The 20062-nt window shown below is 48.0% G+C and overlaps 1 protein-coding gene across 1 annotated transcript in view; it reads right to left on the bottom strand.

Annotated features, from left to right (window-relative positions):
• Positions 1-20062, bottom strand: part of POU2F3 (POU class 2 homeobox 3) — a 42098-nt gene that overhangs the window by 16340 nt on the left and 5696 nt on the right. Inside the window, 1 exon segment of the mRNA XM_026108182.2 lies at positions 10084-10118. Coding sequence (XP_025963967.2) covers positions 10084-10118 — 35 coding nt within the window.

Below are 20062 nucleotides of genomic sequence, written 5' to 3'. Positions count from 1 at the left end.
AGACATATCGCAAAGCTGTAAAAAACCAGCCTTACATGAGGAAGTTGGGAAGAGTCATGTTAGCAGCTCCATTCTCACTGTGTGGAAGGCCGTACCCTTCTGAGATGGACAGACAGACCGACCGACTGATCCACGTTTGATCCAGTGAACTGACAGCTGGATGCCTTTGGTCGGACGAGACTTTGGCTGCAGCCCTCTTCGTATAAACCCAGCTCTGCTGCCTGGGTTGGCTTTAGGTACTTTACCAACTGCCTGTGTTTGAGAGATCAATGAGCAATCCAAGAGGTAAACCAAGCATCTACAGGTGAATGGGTCACTACTACTTGCTGGCAATCTAAATTGCTCTTCATCGTCTATTAGACACCAAAACGGGCAGCCTGATTACAGCCCCAAGCCACCTCTTTTGATGAGCGCTTCTGACGTAATGTTAGTATCGATCCCTCATCCTCACCACAAAGGTGGGACTGACCGACTGATTCAGCACCCAGCTCGGACGCTTTCCCCAAAGCTGGATAACAGCTAGATCCCCCTACCCTGCCAGGCTGAGGCCGTTAAAGCCATGTCAGCCGTCGCCATTACCTGTTATTACGCAGGAACTGTGACTGTCACTGTAAGGATGAACACTGGGTACAGAAGAGTCAGGCTTGTTGTGTAGTTTCTATTTAGATGGCAACCTCTTTGAAACAGGTATTTATCTACCTTCACATCTGGCTTATCTCACAGTCAGCAATTCACAGTTGTTCAAGAGTTCGACTTGCTCATTTCCCTCCCTCCCCTGATGCCGAAGCAGTATGGCCCTCGCTGGAGAGAAGGGATCCGGTGCACAGAGAATTAAGAGGCTCTGAATTAATTTCCCTCGCCGAGAAAGAGCAGCAGGGTTCTCACTCAGCTGAAATTGTTCCCAAAGTGCTATTTAACACAATAGGGTTGTCTGAAATTGCCCCAAAGTGATTTGCCTGAAGTCAAGGGAGGAAGTTTTATGATAGAAATAGGCATCAAAACTGGATCCAAGGCTATTGCAGTTAACTAAGCCTTCCCACCTTCCAACGGCGTAAGTGCACTTCTCTCTGAATTACCTGTGCACGTGGGCACCATAAAATAAAAAACACACTAATAATAAATTATAGCAATAATAATAATGGGCTTGCAATTACTATTTCCACATGTATTATCCTGCATGTACAGCAAGGCTTAACAGACACCCGGGAAAAAGGCAGAAAACCCTCATGTCAATGCAATGATGTTCACCTATAAATTTTGATATCCTTTCACACTGAGGGGTGGAATTTTCAGAAACTGTCGGGATGACAGAAGTAGAAGTAATCCCACACTGAATGCCAAACAGACTACATCCTAAAGCTTGGTAATGACAGCACACCGAAAAATTAAAATGTAATCCCTAACCCCAACACACCTGCATTGCAACTTTACGAGCCCTTTGAGCTTATTAATTGAGGCCTGATCTGATATGCCTTGTCCTCTGAGCTCCAGCCCAGGATGGTAACAGTTGTGCCTTAGCTGCAGTAAGAGTGGGGGTGGAAATCAAAACTTTAAATGTAACCGAGCTACATGCTACATACAAGAAAACAAACAGAACCACACTCGGCTTTGCAATCACAGGCTTTCTGCTACGGCATTTCCCTGGTGTTTTTGCTTTGAAAAACAGAACGGCAAAAAGAAAGAAGTCACCCCTCTCTCCAGTGTGCTGAAAGACAAACCTCAAAATAATCACATGTAGCCCAGAAGGCTTCAAAAGCAGGAGATGGTCAAGAGAGAGAAGAAACCAAAAGGGAGATGGGGAGAGTATCTGCTCCGAATGGCTATGCTCACGTGAGCGCGTGCTCCGATAGACGCATTCTGACTAAGTGCGGCTCTGCGTTGAAGATGGCCGTGTCTGTCGGATCCTCAGGAGCACAGAAGCTAGTGAGTGCTTTCGTATGGCAATCCATGTTCACAGAGCTCAGAACTGGCAAAAAGATACTGAAAAACAGCCATTTTCAGCATCTTCACTGTTACTCTTTGTACTCAAGCACGTGGTGCCTTCTCTGCCAAGGGCTGTGGACATGCCAAGTTGGAAGTATTTAAAAAATGGGGAGGAGAAGATGCTATTTTCTTGGTCAGAATGGTGAGAACCTCCAAACAAAGCCCGGGAAACAACCTCACCACCATAAAGCCTCTGATTTCTCCCACAGCTCCATTCCAGGACTCCCCCTTCCCCAGCCATCCCCAGCATGGAGGTCCTGCCCTTGTGCCCCAGCCTTCTCATACATTGCAGCACTGCTCCCTGCATCTCTCAATTTCACTTGCCCAACTTCCAAAGCTCTCCAGAACTCCACCTCTGCCTACACCTTCGTGCTTATCTCCTCTGCTCCCACCCTGGGCTGCATGCCTGCCCCTTCCCTTATCAATCCGATTGCACACACTGTAGGCTTCATGGCTTCTCCCATGCCCTCTTGCATGCTCGCACAGGTTCCTTGGAGCCTAATCACGTTCCTGTTGAAGTCAGCAGCAAAGCTGCCTTACTGGGCTTCACTGGGGCCAGGATCAGTCCCTTAAAGGTTCTCCAAATTCTCTGCATGATGATTTTCCCCTTTCCATGGATCTCCAGGTAGCAGGAGCAGACTGGGCTTGCTCTGTGTTCTCTGTGCTGTTGGCCAGTAAGAAACCGTCTAAATACCTGGCACTGCCTCCTTGCTGCACGGTACCGATGTCCCTGGGTCAGTCACCCGCGAGGAGGGCAGAGCAGGGCCTGCCGCCGAGACACAGGACTCATGGCGCAGGTACCCCTCGGTAGCAAGGCGCTTTCCACCACATCCCACATTCGAAAGGAATTAACTTGGAGTCAGCCGGCTCCCGTGACTGGGGCTGGCTTTCTCCCAGCTCTGCAGGTTTCTCTGATTGGTTCAGGGTAGTTTTGGCACCCACTGCCATGCCCCAGGGGACTGGGACACAAGAAGAGCAGCTAGAGGGATTGCATTAAACACACACAAGTAATATAATTAAAAAAGAAAGGGAGAGTGAGAAAGATCAGCTTTGCTGGAGAATATCACATAGTCTTTCATTTCAAGCGGAAGGAATAAAGTCTAGTGACTGAGGGGAAGAGGGAGCTCAGAACCAGTTCTCAGCTTCCCTCTCTGGCTCTGGGCGACTTCCATGTGCTGGGGAAGTAGGGCAAGAGGGTTTCTCGCTAGGGAAAACCCGATGTCTGCTTCCTAAGGGACTGGGCAGCTCCGGTTCAGCCCACTGATTTCACAGGGAGCACTAGCAGATTAGCCCCGCTGGGAAGAGAGAAAGTACACACTGATGTCAGGCTTCTAAAATTAGAGGCCTTGCTTGAAACCCCATCACCTTCACCTTTTTGTGCTATGACTTGCCCTTCTGCAAAATGGGTGTCGGGCCCCACCCTTGCTGGGTGGTGCAGGCTTTTGATTGAATTCTTGGAGCTCACCAGATGAAAGGCCTTCAAGAATTCAGAGTCCTCTCCTTATTACCAATGAGCCATTCCGCAGTAGGCAGAGGAGTCATATCCGTGCACTGCAGTTCATGAAACTCAGCGCATAAAAAAGTGCCGAGCAACCTAAATAGTGGCTTGACAGTGACAACCATGCCTTAAGCTTAGTTTCTATTGTGGAAACAATTGTTACGTCCCTGCAGACAGCTCCACGAAACCAGGGCCTGTCCCCTGCAAGCTCAGAAAACATTTACCAGAACAAACTAGCTTGAAGAAGAGGTTCCTCTACATATCTGTTTTAGGCAAAACAGGACCATATATAGAAACAGAAGACTTTCCCTCATGCCAGGTAAATGATGACAGGAACCCAGCTGGAGCAAGGAATTTGCATCAAGTCCCCAAATTCATCCTCTGGTGGGAGGAGACCTGTCTGTCTCTCCCTCATCTCTAAGACAGCTGTGAAACAGCTGGCTCCTGCACAAGGTATATTGCCACTGGACCAAGGCAGCAAGTGTAGGAAATAACTTATAAATATAGGTTATTCTTTAGAAGCCTGGAGGAGAAAAGCAGGATTTTCTTCAACGGGCTGCAGTTGGATCTCAGGGAGCGGGTAGAACCCAGCCAACTCAGAAGCAATGCTGGTTTGTTGTCAACTGTTAGTGGCTAACATAAAATTAGTTTAGTCCATCACTTAGGAAAAAAAAAGTTCAAATCCTTCCTCCTAGTTTCACCCCCCTCTCCCCTGTTAGCTTCCCCAGAGACTTACTGGCATGTTTTGGAATTTGTTCCCAGCAATCTCATCTGAGGCCCTCTGCAAGGCATCACAACAAAACTAGCTTGAAGAAGAGGTTCCTCTACATATCTGTCCTAAGCAAAGCAGTGCCATATATAGAAACAGAGGACTTTCCCTCAAGCCAGGGCTTTCTCTGATGCTTTCCCAAAGGGCTTCATTTCAAGGAAGAACCAACACACAAATACAAATTTATGCAATCAGTCTGTCTCTAGGATGGAGCAAGGAAACTTCAAAAGGGAAAGGCCAAGGAGGTGTTCAGCTTAGATCCAGGGTCAGCCAAGGCAGATATGGACAGCTGGGCTGATTTCCAGTCAGTGAAGGCTCAAGAGATGAAAAGCAGATGCAAGACTTGGGCTGATACCCTGGGGCAATGCAGAGGAGAAGAGCGGGTGAGATCTGAATTGATCCCCAGAGGGGAGAAGGAAGCAGGATGTGAACCTCCCCCTGAGAGGAGGGCAAAACAGGACTGGGATGGAAATTTGGGGGGGCAGACTGAAACCTGAACTACCCACAGGGAAAAGCCAAGCAGGAACAGAAATGGCATATGGGGAACACATGAAATTAGGGGGATGTGGGAACACAAAGTGGAATGAAAAACTATGAGAAGAGAACCCTGCGGGGAGGGAAGCCCTGATTGTGTGAAATTACATCTTCAGGGAGTTTTGCATCCCAGATATTAATAATAAACTACCTAGCAAGTTAGGCCCTTCTTTCCACCTTCAAAAGGATGGAGGGGAGGAAGAACTTGTCTGTGGTTAAGCACAAGACTATGAATCAGAGAATCTGAGTCCATATCCCAGCTCTACCAGGGAGCAAGGCCCTGGATTACAATATGCCTCAATGTCCACAGGCAACTGTCCTAGAAAGCATCCACTGATTTCAACTGCAATCACAGTGCTCAGCATCTTTGCAAAAAGCCAGGCAGTCGGTCTCTGCCTGCCTGATCTGTTAGACGGGGTTAAACACCTCCCTGCCTTCCGGAGGCACTGGGATGCTAAATTCATTAGCAAAGCGCCTTCAGACGTGTGGGTGGAAAGTACCAAACAAGGTTAAAGTATTGTTAATGACACTGAAAAAGGGTCACAAGTGATTTTACATCTCAGATGCAGTTTGCCCACTTTCCTTTCTCATATCCTATGTCTACAGATATCTGCTGTGAAGACCTGAGACAATTTTCACTCTCTCCCTCAAAATAACAGTTGAAAACCCCACGTAAAACTCAAAAATTTAAGTTCCCTTGGACAATGACTCTCTCAGACATGAACAGGGCTGGGAGATAAGCTGGGAGCTAACCGGCTCCTGAGGGGACTTCTGCTTTGGCACCACTTGCAGGAGGCAGGGGATCCTAACATACAGGATCCTTCACTCGGTTTTGGAAGGGAGGAATTTTTCAGAGGCCCTAGCCTCTCACTGCTCTTTTGGGAAACACTAGCAGACACACTCAATTGGCCAAAAAATCTATGCAAGTCCTACTGACTTGGAGTCTTCAGCATTTCAATTATTTACTGCTGACTGACCACTGGAACAGAGGGATTTTGAAAAGTGTCCCTTACAGTCATACGCAACAGTCAGAATGGCAATGTGCAGGTTGTGATGTGCAAATTTAAGTGTTGAGCTAATGTGCCAGGCCACTTCAAACACAAATCGTGCTTCTCTGTTTTACTCTGTATGCTTTCTTTTATTCTCTGAACATCTCCTGCACCAGCAATACACCTCCAAGCCACCTCCTTTTCCCAGGTAAAGCCTTCCCAAAATCTTATTTCTGGAAGGCTTATAGGAAAGGGATGTATCCTTATTACATCCCCTGATGTGTGTAAAATAAAGAAAAAGTGACAGGAGTAAAGAACCAACAGGAAAATTCAAGCTGTGCTCAGTACTGGGCTGCTCAAGCACACTAGTGCTTGCTTGTCTGTCTTGAACACTGCAAGGTCTCACGGCAGGATCACATTTATGTTGGTACAAATATCAAACCTGTCATTATCATTAAACAAACGACAGCCTGTCTGCATGGATTTACCTTTTGCTGGAGTGAAACTGCATGTCATACTTGGATACAGAGCATGCACAGATACTTCTAAGCCTTTTCTGCACTGGTCGTGCATAAGCCTTCAGCCTTACATGAAAAGGGGCTTGTTCCCTTCTAGCACTAGAGCGCAGCTCAGTGCTTGAGAACATGAAGGGGCTTGGAGAGGACCTCTCATTCCCTGCTCTGGAAGGAGAGGAGACCTGAGCCTTCATTCTGCCCTGGCACTCAGAGATTGCCTTGCTCTAACGACTAACAGATGACAATCCTACACATCATTTTCCTCATGGAAAATAAATCAGTGGTTCAGAATCCAAGTCTTTTCCTACTCTGACTGCGGATCAGTGCATAAAAGGTAGCAGTGTTTGCTGGACTATGCACGCCAAGCACACAAGCACTGTTGTCTCCCCAAACCATCAGCCCCAGCTCAGAGTGTGTATTCCAGAAAGCAGCATTGTCTCAGGGATTGACTCCAGCCAAAGGGCGAATTACCTGGCTCTCTAGAACAGCTTTCTTCGTGTGATCTGTGAAAACAGACACGGCAACGTTTCCTTAAAGGCTGCACACAATGTGTACCCGTGGGGAAGTAAAACAAACAAAACCTCCTAAGACCGTAGCAGCATCACCTGGTGAGCACCTCCACACTGTACCAAGGAAAAGTCCGGATTTCAGCGCTTTCAGTCAGACCTTATCCAGGTCCCGCTTGATGCCCTTTCGTTGCAAGGCTCTGAAGCCACGTTTGCTGAGTTACTCGCTTCTCTCCCTGACACACTCTGGACAGGATCCCAAACCATCAAGAAGCAGATGTCCCTATCCGGGTTGCCAGCACTGAAGGTGAAAGTTTATTGCTGTCTCTTTGCATTTCCCTTGATACAAACAGGAAACAACTGGCATTAGACTCGCTAAATAAAAAGTCAAACCAGATAGGCAAGGCAGAAGATGCTTCTTTTTCCAAACACACCCTTTCCCCTCTCATTCACATACAAATTACTGTTGCATTCAGGTGGGAGGAGAGTTTGAAGAGGGGAGGTGGGAAGAAGTGTTTGCCAAATGGGTTGAGGGATCAGAAGCAGCTTTCTCATAAAGAGCAGGGCTGACCCACAAACTGCGAGAAAACCTCAAACTCCACAAGAGTTTCCCTCCTCCCCGTTTTCAGGGTGAGAGCAGCCGCAGCAGGGAATCGGTAGGCAAGTAAGGGGTCTAACCAGGTCACTCCACCCTTCTCTTCCTGCCTGGAGCGTAACATGGGAGGGAAGCAGACCTGAAATGTAGGCCATCTACAAAGACTGGGGGAGAGGCTTAAATGATGCGAGATTTATGATCTTCAAAGTGATTAGCGCCCAGCACTCCAAATAAAGTCAAGAGAGTTCAGCAGCTCTTGCACTCAGTCCCTAGTTTGGTTTCAAACCATGTTTCTCTGTCTTCGGTTTGAAAACTTGAATGGCAAGGTAACAAAAAAACCCCAAACCAAAATTAAAAACCCCATCAACCTCCACCCCTAATGAAAAAGCTCAGCACCTGATTTTACATGAAAACACTTTGATATTTCCATATCCCTGCTCTTCCTTCTTCTTGTCATTTCAGGCATATTTGCTAAACTAAAGATAAATTCACCAACAGCTGAGGTCAGCCTGAAACCTGAGCCTATCACCTGCATGCATCTGGGCTCATTCTCATTTAAAATAATAATAGTAATAACAACAATAATAATAATAATGGCTCAAGTAAACACACGGACTAGCCAAGAGAGGGAGACAAAGAGCCACACTCCCTCCGGGCCTGTTTACACGTTCCTATGTCCACTCACACGAAGCTGTTGTAACCCCATCACAGACACCACCACAAGACCCCTTCTGTGGATACTACTGATGTTCTGGGGAATCAACACCGCTTCAGAAAAGAGTATTAAAGTGTGCTTGTTCCCAGACTTTTGCTTTTTAAACCTTGATCAGTCCCCAGTCAGGCTTGCTATGCAGCTACATGTACAGATGTGCTGGCACAAATGAAAGGGACTCTGAGGTACCACAGTGGAAGGAGAAAAACAAAAGGGGGAAGAGAACGTGGCAAAAGACCGTCATAAAACCCCAATCTCTGTCTGAAGAGGACATCTCTATCAAGCAGACTCTGGCCCAAATCCTACAGACTTCAAGGCTATCTGTCCCCATGAGTTTACCAGCATCCTCTCGTTCAGTGGCACGCAGAGGACTAGGACCTTAGAGATAACGAGTCAAGCCATCAGCTAGTGTAAAGCAGCGCTGCTTCACCAGTCAATAACGTTTCCTTGGTTGACCTCAGCCAAGGATCCAGTTCTAACATCTTTGTGGTGTTGCCATAGGAAAAGCTTGCAATGTGTAACGATCTTGTACTTTCACAGCTTATTTCTATCTTGAGGGAATTTTCTTTTATCACTAGCTATGAGCAGATTGGATTCTTCTCCTGGCGTGTAGAAAGCCTGTGCTTTGGGCTCTGCAATCCTCAGAGCTGGAGACACAAGACTTTTTGTTTTCAGCTAGGTTTTCCAAAAACCTGGAAGATGGCTGAACGTGTTACGACACCTTTGATAGGAAGTTACGACCCACCCAAAAGCAGAGCAGCCAAACCAAACAAACAAACAGGAGCCTGCTGACATCTGTCAGACAAAGAGCCACCGAGGCAAACTTGGAGGACAGAAAAGGCACGGGGAGAGGCTTCAGCTGCCCACCTGCTGTCGGCAGGAAGCCTTTGCAAAGGATCACAACCCTTGAACCCGAGGAACGTAAAATCGGAGGCAGGAAGGCTGCTGAACTGTTAGAGTGCCAACATCTGCTTTAAACACTAGTGCTTGCCCATGGAGTTACAGCCTCGTCTGCTTTCCTCACTCCAGCTTCCTGGCCACCCCCAGGGCCCTGTGGCAGGTCAGGGGGCTTGCGCTCTGCACGTCCCCCCTCTGTTTACAAGGTCTCAGTCCAACACCACTGATGGCCTCAGCAGCCCTTAGTTCTGGGCTCAGAGCGTTTTCTCATGCCTCTGCACAGACTCAAGATCAATGCTCTCCGGAGGGCTGACACCGGCCTCCTCCTGCAATTCTGGTTTAAGACTCAGGGATTTCCTTACAGCCACCGCTGAAAACCTCCAGGCAGCCAGTGAGATGGGAGCTGCTTTTAGCTCTAAGAAGCAGGAGGATAGAGACCAGCTAACACAGCAAAGACAGCAGTTCTCCAGACTCTCATATTCATTTGTAACCAGGGCTGTGCTCCTCTGGTTTTCAGGAACACTTGCATTTATCTACTGTCCCTTTCCCCACTGTCTTGCAAAGAGGAATCTGCCGTTGCAGGCAGGCCTGGTCTTGACCCAGGCGCTCCAAGACCTCAAACCACCTCATCTCCAGTCCTTGCTGATACTCCTGTGAGTCAGCCCCGTGCTCTCAGTCTTGCATACCGCAGTGCTTTCAGCACCAATGTCACATACAGCACAAATGCATGGAGCTTTGGGGTCAGATTTGCACGTTCCCCAGTGTAACTGGGGTCCCTTTTGTTTCTGAATGACCGTGGAAAAAATTAAAAAGCCAGAGAAAGCCTCCAGCAAAAGGTGATTTAAAGAAACTCTATAATCAGCCAAACTTCGAGAAAATAGAAAGGCCTGGAAACCAGAAGTACAATGCGTCATTCTGTCCCACAGGGGGAATTGGGAAGGACTTACGTGGTCTGTTTAACGATAGCTTATTACCTAACACTTTATCTCTTAGCAGTAGCTCCTCAGGACCCAGCAAGACAAGCAATTAACACACTGTAACTCAAGAAAGTGGGAGAATACCTGGTAACCCAGGGAGAATCTTACCTGCCTGTTAAAATCCAGTCCATTCTGCTCACTTCCTATGATGAAACAAACAGAAAAAGATCTCAGTATTAATGACAGTCAGCAGCGATCTAGACTCTACAGAGCTCAGGACAAACCTAACTGAAGACGTGTTGCTAGCCCAGCTAAGTTTACTGTAAGAGCAGGGAGAGGAGCAGGAAGGCGCAGGCAATGCAAAGGCAATGCTGGACGTATGAAGGCAGCTTTTGCAGCCTTTGGTGATAGCAGCTCTTTGCTGAAATAAACAGAACTGCTTCTGCCTGGAGATACCTGGCCAAGCAGCAAGGGTGGGGGAAAGCTTACTGATTGAAAGGGAGATTCCAGCGGAGGTGAGCTGGAAGATGTTACAAATCTCCAGGGAAAGGGTTATACATAAAGCAAAAGCTAACTGTGCGAGAGGCTGGCAAACAGGTGGCCGAGGCTGTTAACCAGGGAGCTTCAGGAACCCGTGTGGCGCTGAGTAATTACGGGATATCTAAAGGAACAGAGGGTGCCGTGGGGTTGTGCTAAAGAGGCGTCTCCTTGATTCCAAAAGAGATTGGCAGGCTCAGGGGGAAAATCAGACAGGTTTCAGCCTGAAGGTACCGCACAGGCCCTCACTCATTCCCCTTTGATGATAAACATTCTCCCCCCTCATCACACCTGCCAAATTCATCAAGAACATCACAGAGGAAAGGCTATACACTACAGATATGAATGCTTTAAGGGAATCCACAAAGCCTCTTTACTTGCAAAGGCAACCCCAAGAAACCCCTTCCCTTCCCTTTGCAATCCATTCTCTTCCAGCCTGACTGAGTTTGTCATAAACAGTCTTAAATTCATATCCCCCTGGCACAAGCCCCCGAGGCCTCCACCTCCTCCTGTTTCTTCCAGTACAGCGTTCCCCATAAAGCATAGCCCATGCCCTGTGATCTGATCAAGCTTCAACACATCATGTTTTTTGGAGTTCATGTCTGTCTCTTGCAAAGAGTCGGGAAGGCGGTAGGAGAGGATGTGCAGGCAGGAGCACAGATCCAGTTCTTTCACTGACTTGCTTCTGACTGAACAAGCCTCTGCCCTAATCTAGTGCACAGATTTTCTGCTTGCACCATACACATAATATTCCCAGGTGAATCAGCATGTTTCTTTGAGATCTTCCGCAGGAGTATGCTTGGTAGAATTAATAATAGATGGCAAAATACCTTTAGAGTCAGTATAAGAAAACCCATAACAATTTCATGGCACCCTGTCCTCTATCTAGAAACTGCTCTGGAGATTTTATCTGCCACATGTTAACAGCATTGACAATGGAAAGGAAGGCGCCTTTGTTGCCCTTGCTCGGCTGAGCTGTCAGTCTTTGTTATGGGACAATATCAGGGTGCTACTTCTTAGCAGAACATGTTGCTGACCTGCTCTGATGGCTTCATTGTCCTTCCTCTTTATGCCTTGAAATCTCCCCCATTTCCCCTCATCTCCTGCAAGTCAGCCCATATCCAGCCTTGTATCTTCTCCCCCAGCCCGCCTGCATTTCTGCTGTGCTAGAACCTGCCCTCGCTTCCTGGCTTCCTCCTGACCCGCTTTTCAAAGCATTTTCTCTTCCTGATCTGAAGTCGTTATCTTCTCCCATGTAATTCCCTACTCCTGCTACAACCTCCAATTTGCCACTTGCTTCCACGCCCCCCCTTCCTCTCGCTGTAACCGTCCCTGACCACCTCTCTCCAGCTGCTCCTGCCTGAGGAATCTGCTCATTCATTGCGTTCCAGCTCTAAGCCCCGAGAGCCAACGACTGCACATGCAAACGATGGAAATGCTGATAGTGTTAATAGATGATCACAATCTGTATCCACACACCTGAGCAGGGCTGTGTGATGATCTTCAAGGCCTGCTCTTTCTGCCTTTGAAACCCACAGGGGGGAGAGGCGGGGGAAGGGTTTGATGTGATCTAAAGGCAGTAGCTAAAGGGAAGAAAGGCAAGGAGGAGAGAAGGAGGAAATAAAGTTCCTGGTTGCTAAAATGGAACAGGAAGTAAAAGGTAGTCTGGTTTCTTGGAGGAGTTTTGCTCATGATCAAATGCAACATGCTGATGAGGTAGGATTCAAAGACCTTGAGGGAAATCCCTAGGTTCCACTGATGATGGGTCTGAGTCACCCGTCATACACCCCAACACCTGGAACTTCAGATCCACAGCTGGAGCAGCATTTTGCTCCACATGTCTACCACAGCTGGAGCCAAACTCTCCAAACAGAACTGCCAAAAACACAGTGGGTTCAAATTACCCAGGTCTAAATTCTTCAGCACATTCTTCCTTTCTGTTCTAAGCTTCCCATCTCTTAATTCTCCCTCCCTGCATAATCAATGCAGCTGATAGACTCCAACCTTTCTTCTTCTCTACTGCTTCTCCTACAAGGCTTGACGCAGCTTCCTCTAAGTCCTAAGCTCTGTTCTCTTGCACTACCCACCTCGAACTGGGGGGTGTCTGAGCGCACCTCAACCAGGTATTTTGCAGCAATGGAACATGCTGGAAATATGCATGAAAGACTGACATTAAATCAGTCATATCTGGGTCATCTAAGTCTGAGCTAACTGCCCCCAGCTGTCTTGGTAAACAACGAAGAGCAATAGGCACCTCCAGAGGCCATTCATCTGACCTATCTTAGACGCCTATCTTAGGCTGAGATGAATGGCCCTCTGGAGATGACTATTTCTCTTTATTGCCTACAAAGGGACCCGGGGCAACTATTTAAGACTTAGATGTCCAATAGTGAGATATTTAAAATTGGGCGAGGTGATTTCTACTCCTACTGGTTACGTAAATGGGAACTGGATACACAAATCTCTTCAACTTTGCAGCAGGACCAGCGAGTGGTTGTGCACAGATTTATTTGCAAACAATTCTCATCTTTTTCTATTTCAGAAAAAGCTTGTGAGTCAAGTAGAGTTAAGACAATTTCAGCTGCAAGCCATGGTTTGGGTGTGATAAGGACAACAACTCTCTTCTTTCAGTTAAATCAATAACTTTCCTACAAATATTTTAAAAACAGATCCAGTTTCCTCCCTTTTTCAGGGGACCCACATTAGATATTAGATCCACACTGAAGTAGCCATTTCTCTCCTTAAATGAACTAGTTGTTCAAACAGCAAGGATCTGCACTTAAGATTTAATCATTTTTAGCTCCAGGAGATAAAAAGAAAGGAAAGTGTAAGTGGCAGCAGATTCTCAGCTGCTGTAAACTGCCAGAACTCCACTAATTTTGGTGGAGCTTCATGCCAGCCAACAACTTGCCTCTTGCTACACCAGCCACACACAGTGGGATCCAAAGTCTCCAGAGTCTGCTAGACACAGTCCTCCCCTCCTTTAATTGCCTCAAACGGGGGAAGCCCTGGGATTTAAATGGAGAAAGATTGCTTTGAGCCCCTTGCTCTGCGCTTCCAGGGAGCTTCCCCATCAAACAGGCCTTCATTCCCCGCGTTATGGGAGTTCTGGACCGAGGGAATAAGGCAGCGATAAGCTCCGCTGGCTCCCGGCAGCGCAGCAGACAAGGACTATGCTCCTCTCCTTGGTTCACCTGGCAGCTGCTTTGCATAGCGCTGGCATCAGCTCTGGTGCGAGTTTGCCTGGGGAGGTTTCTCTGGGGATGGGAGCAGCAGAGCAGTTCCGGATGGATTTCCCCCCACCCGCTGTTATTCCCCCTGCCTGGAACGCTTTGTTTACTGTTAAAACCAAATACAAATGCTCTATCAGAACTGACACGATTCCCACTGAAAGCCGCTGAGCCAGTCCAGCACTTGAGGATAAAAGCACCATAATGGGAAAAAATAAAATCAAGATTGCAGCGCACCTTCATCTTAGCAAGGCAAACACATGCAGTAACATGCAGATGTCACCTACGGGGTGTGACAGCTGCCCATGGCTTCCCGCCTGCTGACAAGAACAGGGCCGCAGCCAGAATGCTCACTTTATTCCCCTTTCCACCCAACTACACGCTTAATTCAACTCACTGTTTGATCTCGGCTGTGCGGAAAGGACAAGGAATTAGAAAGTGATTTCAATCTTTAACAGGTGTTGGGGAATTCCCACAGGGAATCAGTTTTTAACAGTATGCATTTGGGAGGGAAATTCAGAACAGCTAAATGGTGATGGAGGAGGAGTGCCAGGCAGACACCAGGCAGGGGATTCGGCTGCCTGGGCTTAGATGTCTAACTTATAGGTGTCTAATTCTGAGCCAGTTGCTCTAGGCTCCCTTTACGGCCAAGGAAAGGAAGCAGGCGCTTCCAGAGGGCAACTCAACTCACCCCCAAAACAGGCAGCAGAGACATGAATCACCTGCTGGAGATACCAATTTTCATCATCGACTTTACAAGGTGCGCGGGCTGAGTAGGTCAGGCTTCGGCATCACAGTACTGTGTGTCTAAAATTAAGATAAATCTCACCTAGCCCAAAGTACTTTAGCACTTCGGCTGATAAAGCACACTGCCGTTAGAGACTGACAAAGCAGGCTAGCTGCAGAATACCTTCCAGTGCGCATTTCCTAGAAGCTGAGAAATTACCTTGTTGCCATCAACTGATACAAGAATCAGCTCTCACCTCAAATGACTCGGAAAGTTGAAAGATCACCCAAGAGTTGGTAAAGAAAAAAGTGGCAATAATTCGTCACAACTATAAACAATACTTGACCCACAAGCTGCAAATTACACAAAATGCTAACTTGCACTGAAAAGGAGGTGGTTCTATTAAGCAGAAAAAATATTCAACATCAAACAAATTCCTCACTATTTCAATTCACTTTGGAGACCCATGTGAATATCGAATCATGGGTATCACTATACTGCTCCCGACACTTAGAGCAGCAGCTTTTGCAGAACTTGTAGGCAGAGCCCTGGGTGGTACCAACTCTCCTTCCATGCTCGCTGCTGCCAAGCCTTACTTTAAGACATGTTTTTCAAAGGGAGCAGTGGAAAGAGTGAAGCAGACAGCGAGTTTTCGAGGCAGCCAGGTAGGGCTGCAGTTCTCATGCCAGCCATTTGCACTGAAAGCACAGGCAAAACCACAGCATCCGAGCATCTCAATGGGAAAGTCGTGGCCAGCTAACAAGGAAAATGAATCTGTGCTGACTCAGTGAGATGGCTACAAAGACTCCTGGGGAAGCTTTCGCTGAAGGCTCAGTGTTCGTCTGGGTGGCAACCCCCTGGGTTATAAAAACGCCTTTCCTTTGTCAGCAAGGCCTCAGAGAAATCACATCTTCTAGCCCCACCGCAGCTCTGAGCGTGATATACCCTTCACGTGGGGTGGGGAACGGGGGGAGAAAACAGGACTAGGAGTGTGGGAGACTCGGGCATTTTCCAGAAGGAAACCCGAGGGCAGCAGTTGTTCCCACGGAAAACTTTTCACCTGCAGGTGTTGGGAGAGGGCAAGTCTCTTCTCTTAGACCAGAGGCAAGAGGCAGATCAGACCAGCTCTGCCTTTGCACCTCTAATTCAAGTCAAACCAGCCTTTTGTTCCCCTTTCCCCTCCTCATCCTTTTTTTATCCTCTTCCATAATGGGATGTTTAAGAAAAAAAATAAAATAACCCAACCTCAAACCCTAATCACCTTCATTTGAATTTCAAATATCCCCCTCCTGGCCTCCCCCACGCCCCAACTGACTCGGAGCTGGGAATATGGAAATTTCTCCCGCTTGCCTTAAATGTGGCTGTGCTATGAAAATCATCAGCCTTATGCAAATCCTGAGCAGGCCCAATTGCCATGGCAACCAGCTGTTTCCAGCCTGGCTGCTGCTCCTTTTATTTATTTGGGACTTGTCCTGGGGCTGTTCATGGCTGGAGGGGGAAAAGACAAGAGAAATCCTGGAGGCTTTGAGGGAAATTTCACGAGGGAGAGCTGGCCTCGGAGAGCAAAGGCGCAGCCAAGGCCGAGGCTCAGCGCGGAGCTGGGGTACGCCAAGTTTCCTCAAAAGACTTTGGCCTGACAACCTGCTTCCAGCCAGATGTGAACAGGTAGCACACAAAGATGTGAAAAGGCAGCAGACAAAAGCTCACAGCTTGCATCCTGTCGTTCACCTGCTGAATCCGCCAAGGAGGGCCCATCCGCACTAAGCGGCATAACCCGAGTACCTACCACCTCACGTCACACAAGCCATTGCACTGCTCAGGATAACGCGGTCCGGGCACCTTCGCTTTGGCCCGAGTTACAAGCTGATGCAGCGGTGAAAGGCCCCATATCCTATTCAAGCCTGAGCCAAAGAATTTAAAAGAAATCCTAAACAGAAAGCTCAGAAACCCACAACTGGAATATGCTAAACAACGGTGCCCCCAGACCCCTGCAGAAATCTGCACCCATCTCCGGGCAGAGCAGCGCCCGCCCCAAAGAGCTCACAGCCCGACAAGGCGGTGGGAGAGGAGACTGGGCCCTGCGCTTGGCGGCTGAGGAACTGAGACGGACTAAGTTCTTCCAGCTAGCGTGCGGCAGGGAGACGGACTGAGGTGGGGTGTCTTGTCTCTCTCTGACCCCTGCCACAGGCATAAGCTGGATGAAGGTGGGGATTCAGGCAGTGACCCTCAAAAGAGAGGAGGGACACTCTGCAGGGCCCTAGCAGCAGATGCACCAGAGCTCCTTACCACCTGCCTTAGTGGGTGCTGCGGGTTAAGTGGCAAGGGTCTGTTTAGCCTCAGAGAGGTGTCTGCTTTCTTGCTTCCTCAAGCACCAGACGCATTTCCCAAGCCCTGAGGCTGGAATTAATTATTATTAACCATAATCAAATCGCCACCGGAGCCAGGAGCAAGCCCAGAGCCCAGCTGCCTGGGTCCACGACACCACATGGCTCTTCCCGGCTGCTGCCTCTGCGGATCCCAGGTCTGACAGCACCGTGCAAGGCTGCCGGGGAGCTGCACGCCCGCGGGGCTGCCCTGCGCCGCGCCGCCGCGTCCCCGCCGGGGTCCCCAGGGCACCCCACCCCGGGCTCCTGCCCGTCCCCGCGCCGCAGGGCAGGGAGGGAAGATGCTCCCAGCGCCTGCAGCTATTCAGTTACCCATGGCTGTGTTTGAAGAGCTTCCCTATCGCCCTTTTCTTAAAGCTTTGGCTTCCCCCCATAGCCTCAACAGATGAAATCAAAGCGAAGGAGCTTTGCTTGGTGTAACCTGTTTTGATCAAGCAGATAAACAGGGAACAAGTGTCTGACACAAACAAACAGACAGACGGGGCAAGTCCCACCCCGGCGCTTCGTTGCATCAGATACCGAGGGCTTAGAGAAACCGCAAGAACCGGGAGATCTCTGCCTCGGCTGTGAGACCGGGGTGACACTCTGCAGCGCCAAGCCCCCACCGTTCCCATAAAAAGCCAGCCCAGAACTTGCTGCGTGGCTTGCATCAGTTTAAAAAGATGAAAAGAGCTCACAGCCCAGCGCTGAACTCACGCTCGTCATGACCCCCCGTGGAGGCAGGGGCCGGGCAGCACCACGCGGCCACCGACCGGGGAAGGGGACGAGGCCCCCGCGCCTGCAGCCGGGTGCCGGGGCAAGGGCAGCGCAGCCCAGCCGGCCCGCGCTCGCCCCACGTCCGCTACCCCCTCCCTCCGCTGCCCTGGGGAGAGGGACAGAGCCAAGGAGCATGGGACTGGGGAGGGGGTGCTGCTTTTTGGCTGTTTAAATAATAGCTTTTTCCTAAAACAGCAAAATTTCACTGCAGCTAGGGGACGTGTGTGTGTGGGGGGGAAATCAAACATATTTGCTGGAGAACATGTTACCAAACATTTTAAAGTATTTTCTATGAAATTGATGTGGACAAGAAAGAAAAAGCAAGCCTAGCTTTCCTAATCTCCTATGAAAGATGAAAAATAATAACAATTTATAAAGAAAAAGAAAAAAAAGAATAAAGCAGTGAGAAGAGTGGGAAAAGAAAAAGAAGGACAAAAGAAAGCAAGGGGTCAAAAAGTGGGGGGGGGCAAAAGAGAAAAAAGGGAGGGAAGAAGCAGGGAAAAGAAGAGGAAAAAAGGCAGAAAAGAGGTAAAAAAAAGAGGAAAATGATTATTTTACACATTTGCAAAGTAAAAGAATGCCCCAAATTACCCTTTTTGCCTATAAGCCTAGAACTGGCAGACAAATGAAAGGCTGAGATTATGGTTCTGCTAATGACACTTCCCATCAGATCTTTAGGCATCAGTTTTAGATCAAGGGCTTCATTTATAAAAGCATCTTGGCATCTAACTTTCTCAAGGTTTTTTTTTTTTTTTTATACTCTTCTTGGAGCCAGTCTGCATCTTTTGGTGATCAAAGGCCTTTGTAAATCTGCACCTAGAAATTTTTTCTTTCTTCATAAGCTATAATTTTGGTAGTTTGGTAACTGTCCTGTCCTCTTGAGGGGACCAGAGTCCTGGGGAGCTGTTTGGATTGGATCAGTTCGGATTGGACCAGTTCATTAGGGAACGGGTCTTCAGCTAAGGAGTCATTGGCAAACAAATTTTCCTGCATGAAGCTGGTAAACGAAACACCTAACTATTAGTGCACCAGGGAAAAATAAAAACTTTTGGGGAAGTTCAGTACAGAGTGCTTTTTTGTTTATAACAGAATGGTCGGAAAGAGGAAAAAAAAGAAAAAGACAGATTTGTCGAGGTTTTAGGTAAAGCATCGAGGCAGACCCTCAGCGGCTTGGCTGGCTGTGACAGTCAGTAGGGCTGATCGTGACAAGCGTCGCCCCTCCCCAGGTATTCACCCGTCTGAAACACCACGTATACAGCGGAGCGCAGGACCCTGCTCTGAGCAGCCTCTGCTTTCGGAGCCCGGCGAGGGAGCCAGGCCCCCCAGGAGAGCTTTTGAGCGGGTGCTAGAGAGGACGCCCAAGTCCCACAGGCAGCTGCTCACTCTGCACAGCCCAAACACATCAGCCTGCTACGGGAACTGCCTTAGAAATAGAGCGCTATAAACAGGTTCCTTGTATCAGGCTGCAGGGAAGCGTCACTCTTTTGTAACTGGAGGAGATTTACTTGTTCTGATTTCCCTGCTTGATTTGAAGGCCGGTAGAGCAGAGCTAATCCTGTTGCAAATATTTCTCTTGCTTTAAAGCAGACTGATTTCATTTCTCTGCATTCTTTCCTCAGTTTCCACTAGAAAGAGGTGCTACAGCTGACACCCGGGGCTATCTAGGAAGCTTATATTGAAAAGCACGTCTTATCCAACCAACCGGGCTGCCAGCTTGTCACCTGTTCAACACTACCGGCTACAACATTAGCAGGGAGAGTGTCCCACTACATTTAGCAAAATCCAGTACCAAAAACAAACAAAAAAAAAAAACCCAACTGAAGTAATAGCCAACCTTTCCTAACCTTGAATCAACTATGCTATCCATCAGCTCTGTGTGCCAAGACCCATGACATGTTTCAGGAGAATCTGACTCCTATTTAAGGCCCTGTAGCAATTACTGGGGTTTGTAAAAGAGCTCAGGAGGTTGGGGACACGTTTGTTGCTAGGCAGCTTTGAGACACTTATCTCAAAAACTAACTTGGGATCAACTGAGAGCCAGGAGCAGTCTGACCTTACCAAAGTCAGTGGGAGTTCATGGCCACAAATAGAACCAGCTTTTATCTCTGCTTCAGATTATGTCAGATAACCCAGCCTAATAACTGAGAGCACAGAAGATTTCTAGTCCTCAATGTATGGCGTAAATAAAGGGGTAGTTTGAGTCCTGTTAAAACACACCTAGGGTTCCCTGGCTTTACTGAGATCTCGTTTTTTTCCAATTCCTTTCAAATGACACAAGCAAAAGAGAAAGGGTAGAGTCATTACATTTAAAGCTTTAATCTGCTTTTACATCCCCCCCCCCCCCCCGAATAAAGGGTCCTTCATTACTTAAACAGCAATGATTTTTTCAGAGTTTCTCTAAGAGTTTTAGGTTTGGAAGGTCTTTATTTCTAAGTCTATAGATGAGTGTCACATCTTCAGGCAAAATGCATTTGCTACAAAAATAACAGGTGCTAAAAATGTTTGTTTTTCTT

This window comes from Dromaius novaehollandiae, chromosome 21 (assembly GCF_036370855.1).
Source record: "Dromaius novaehollandiae isolate bDroNov1 chromosome 21, bDroNov1.hap1, whole genome shotgun sequence".
NCBI lineage: Eukaryota > Metazoa > Chordata > Aves > Casuariiformes > Dromaiidae > Dromaius > Dromaius novaehollandiae.
Note: the sequence above shows the minus strand (reverse complement) of the source record. Positions and strands in the feature narration are given on the sequence as shown.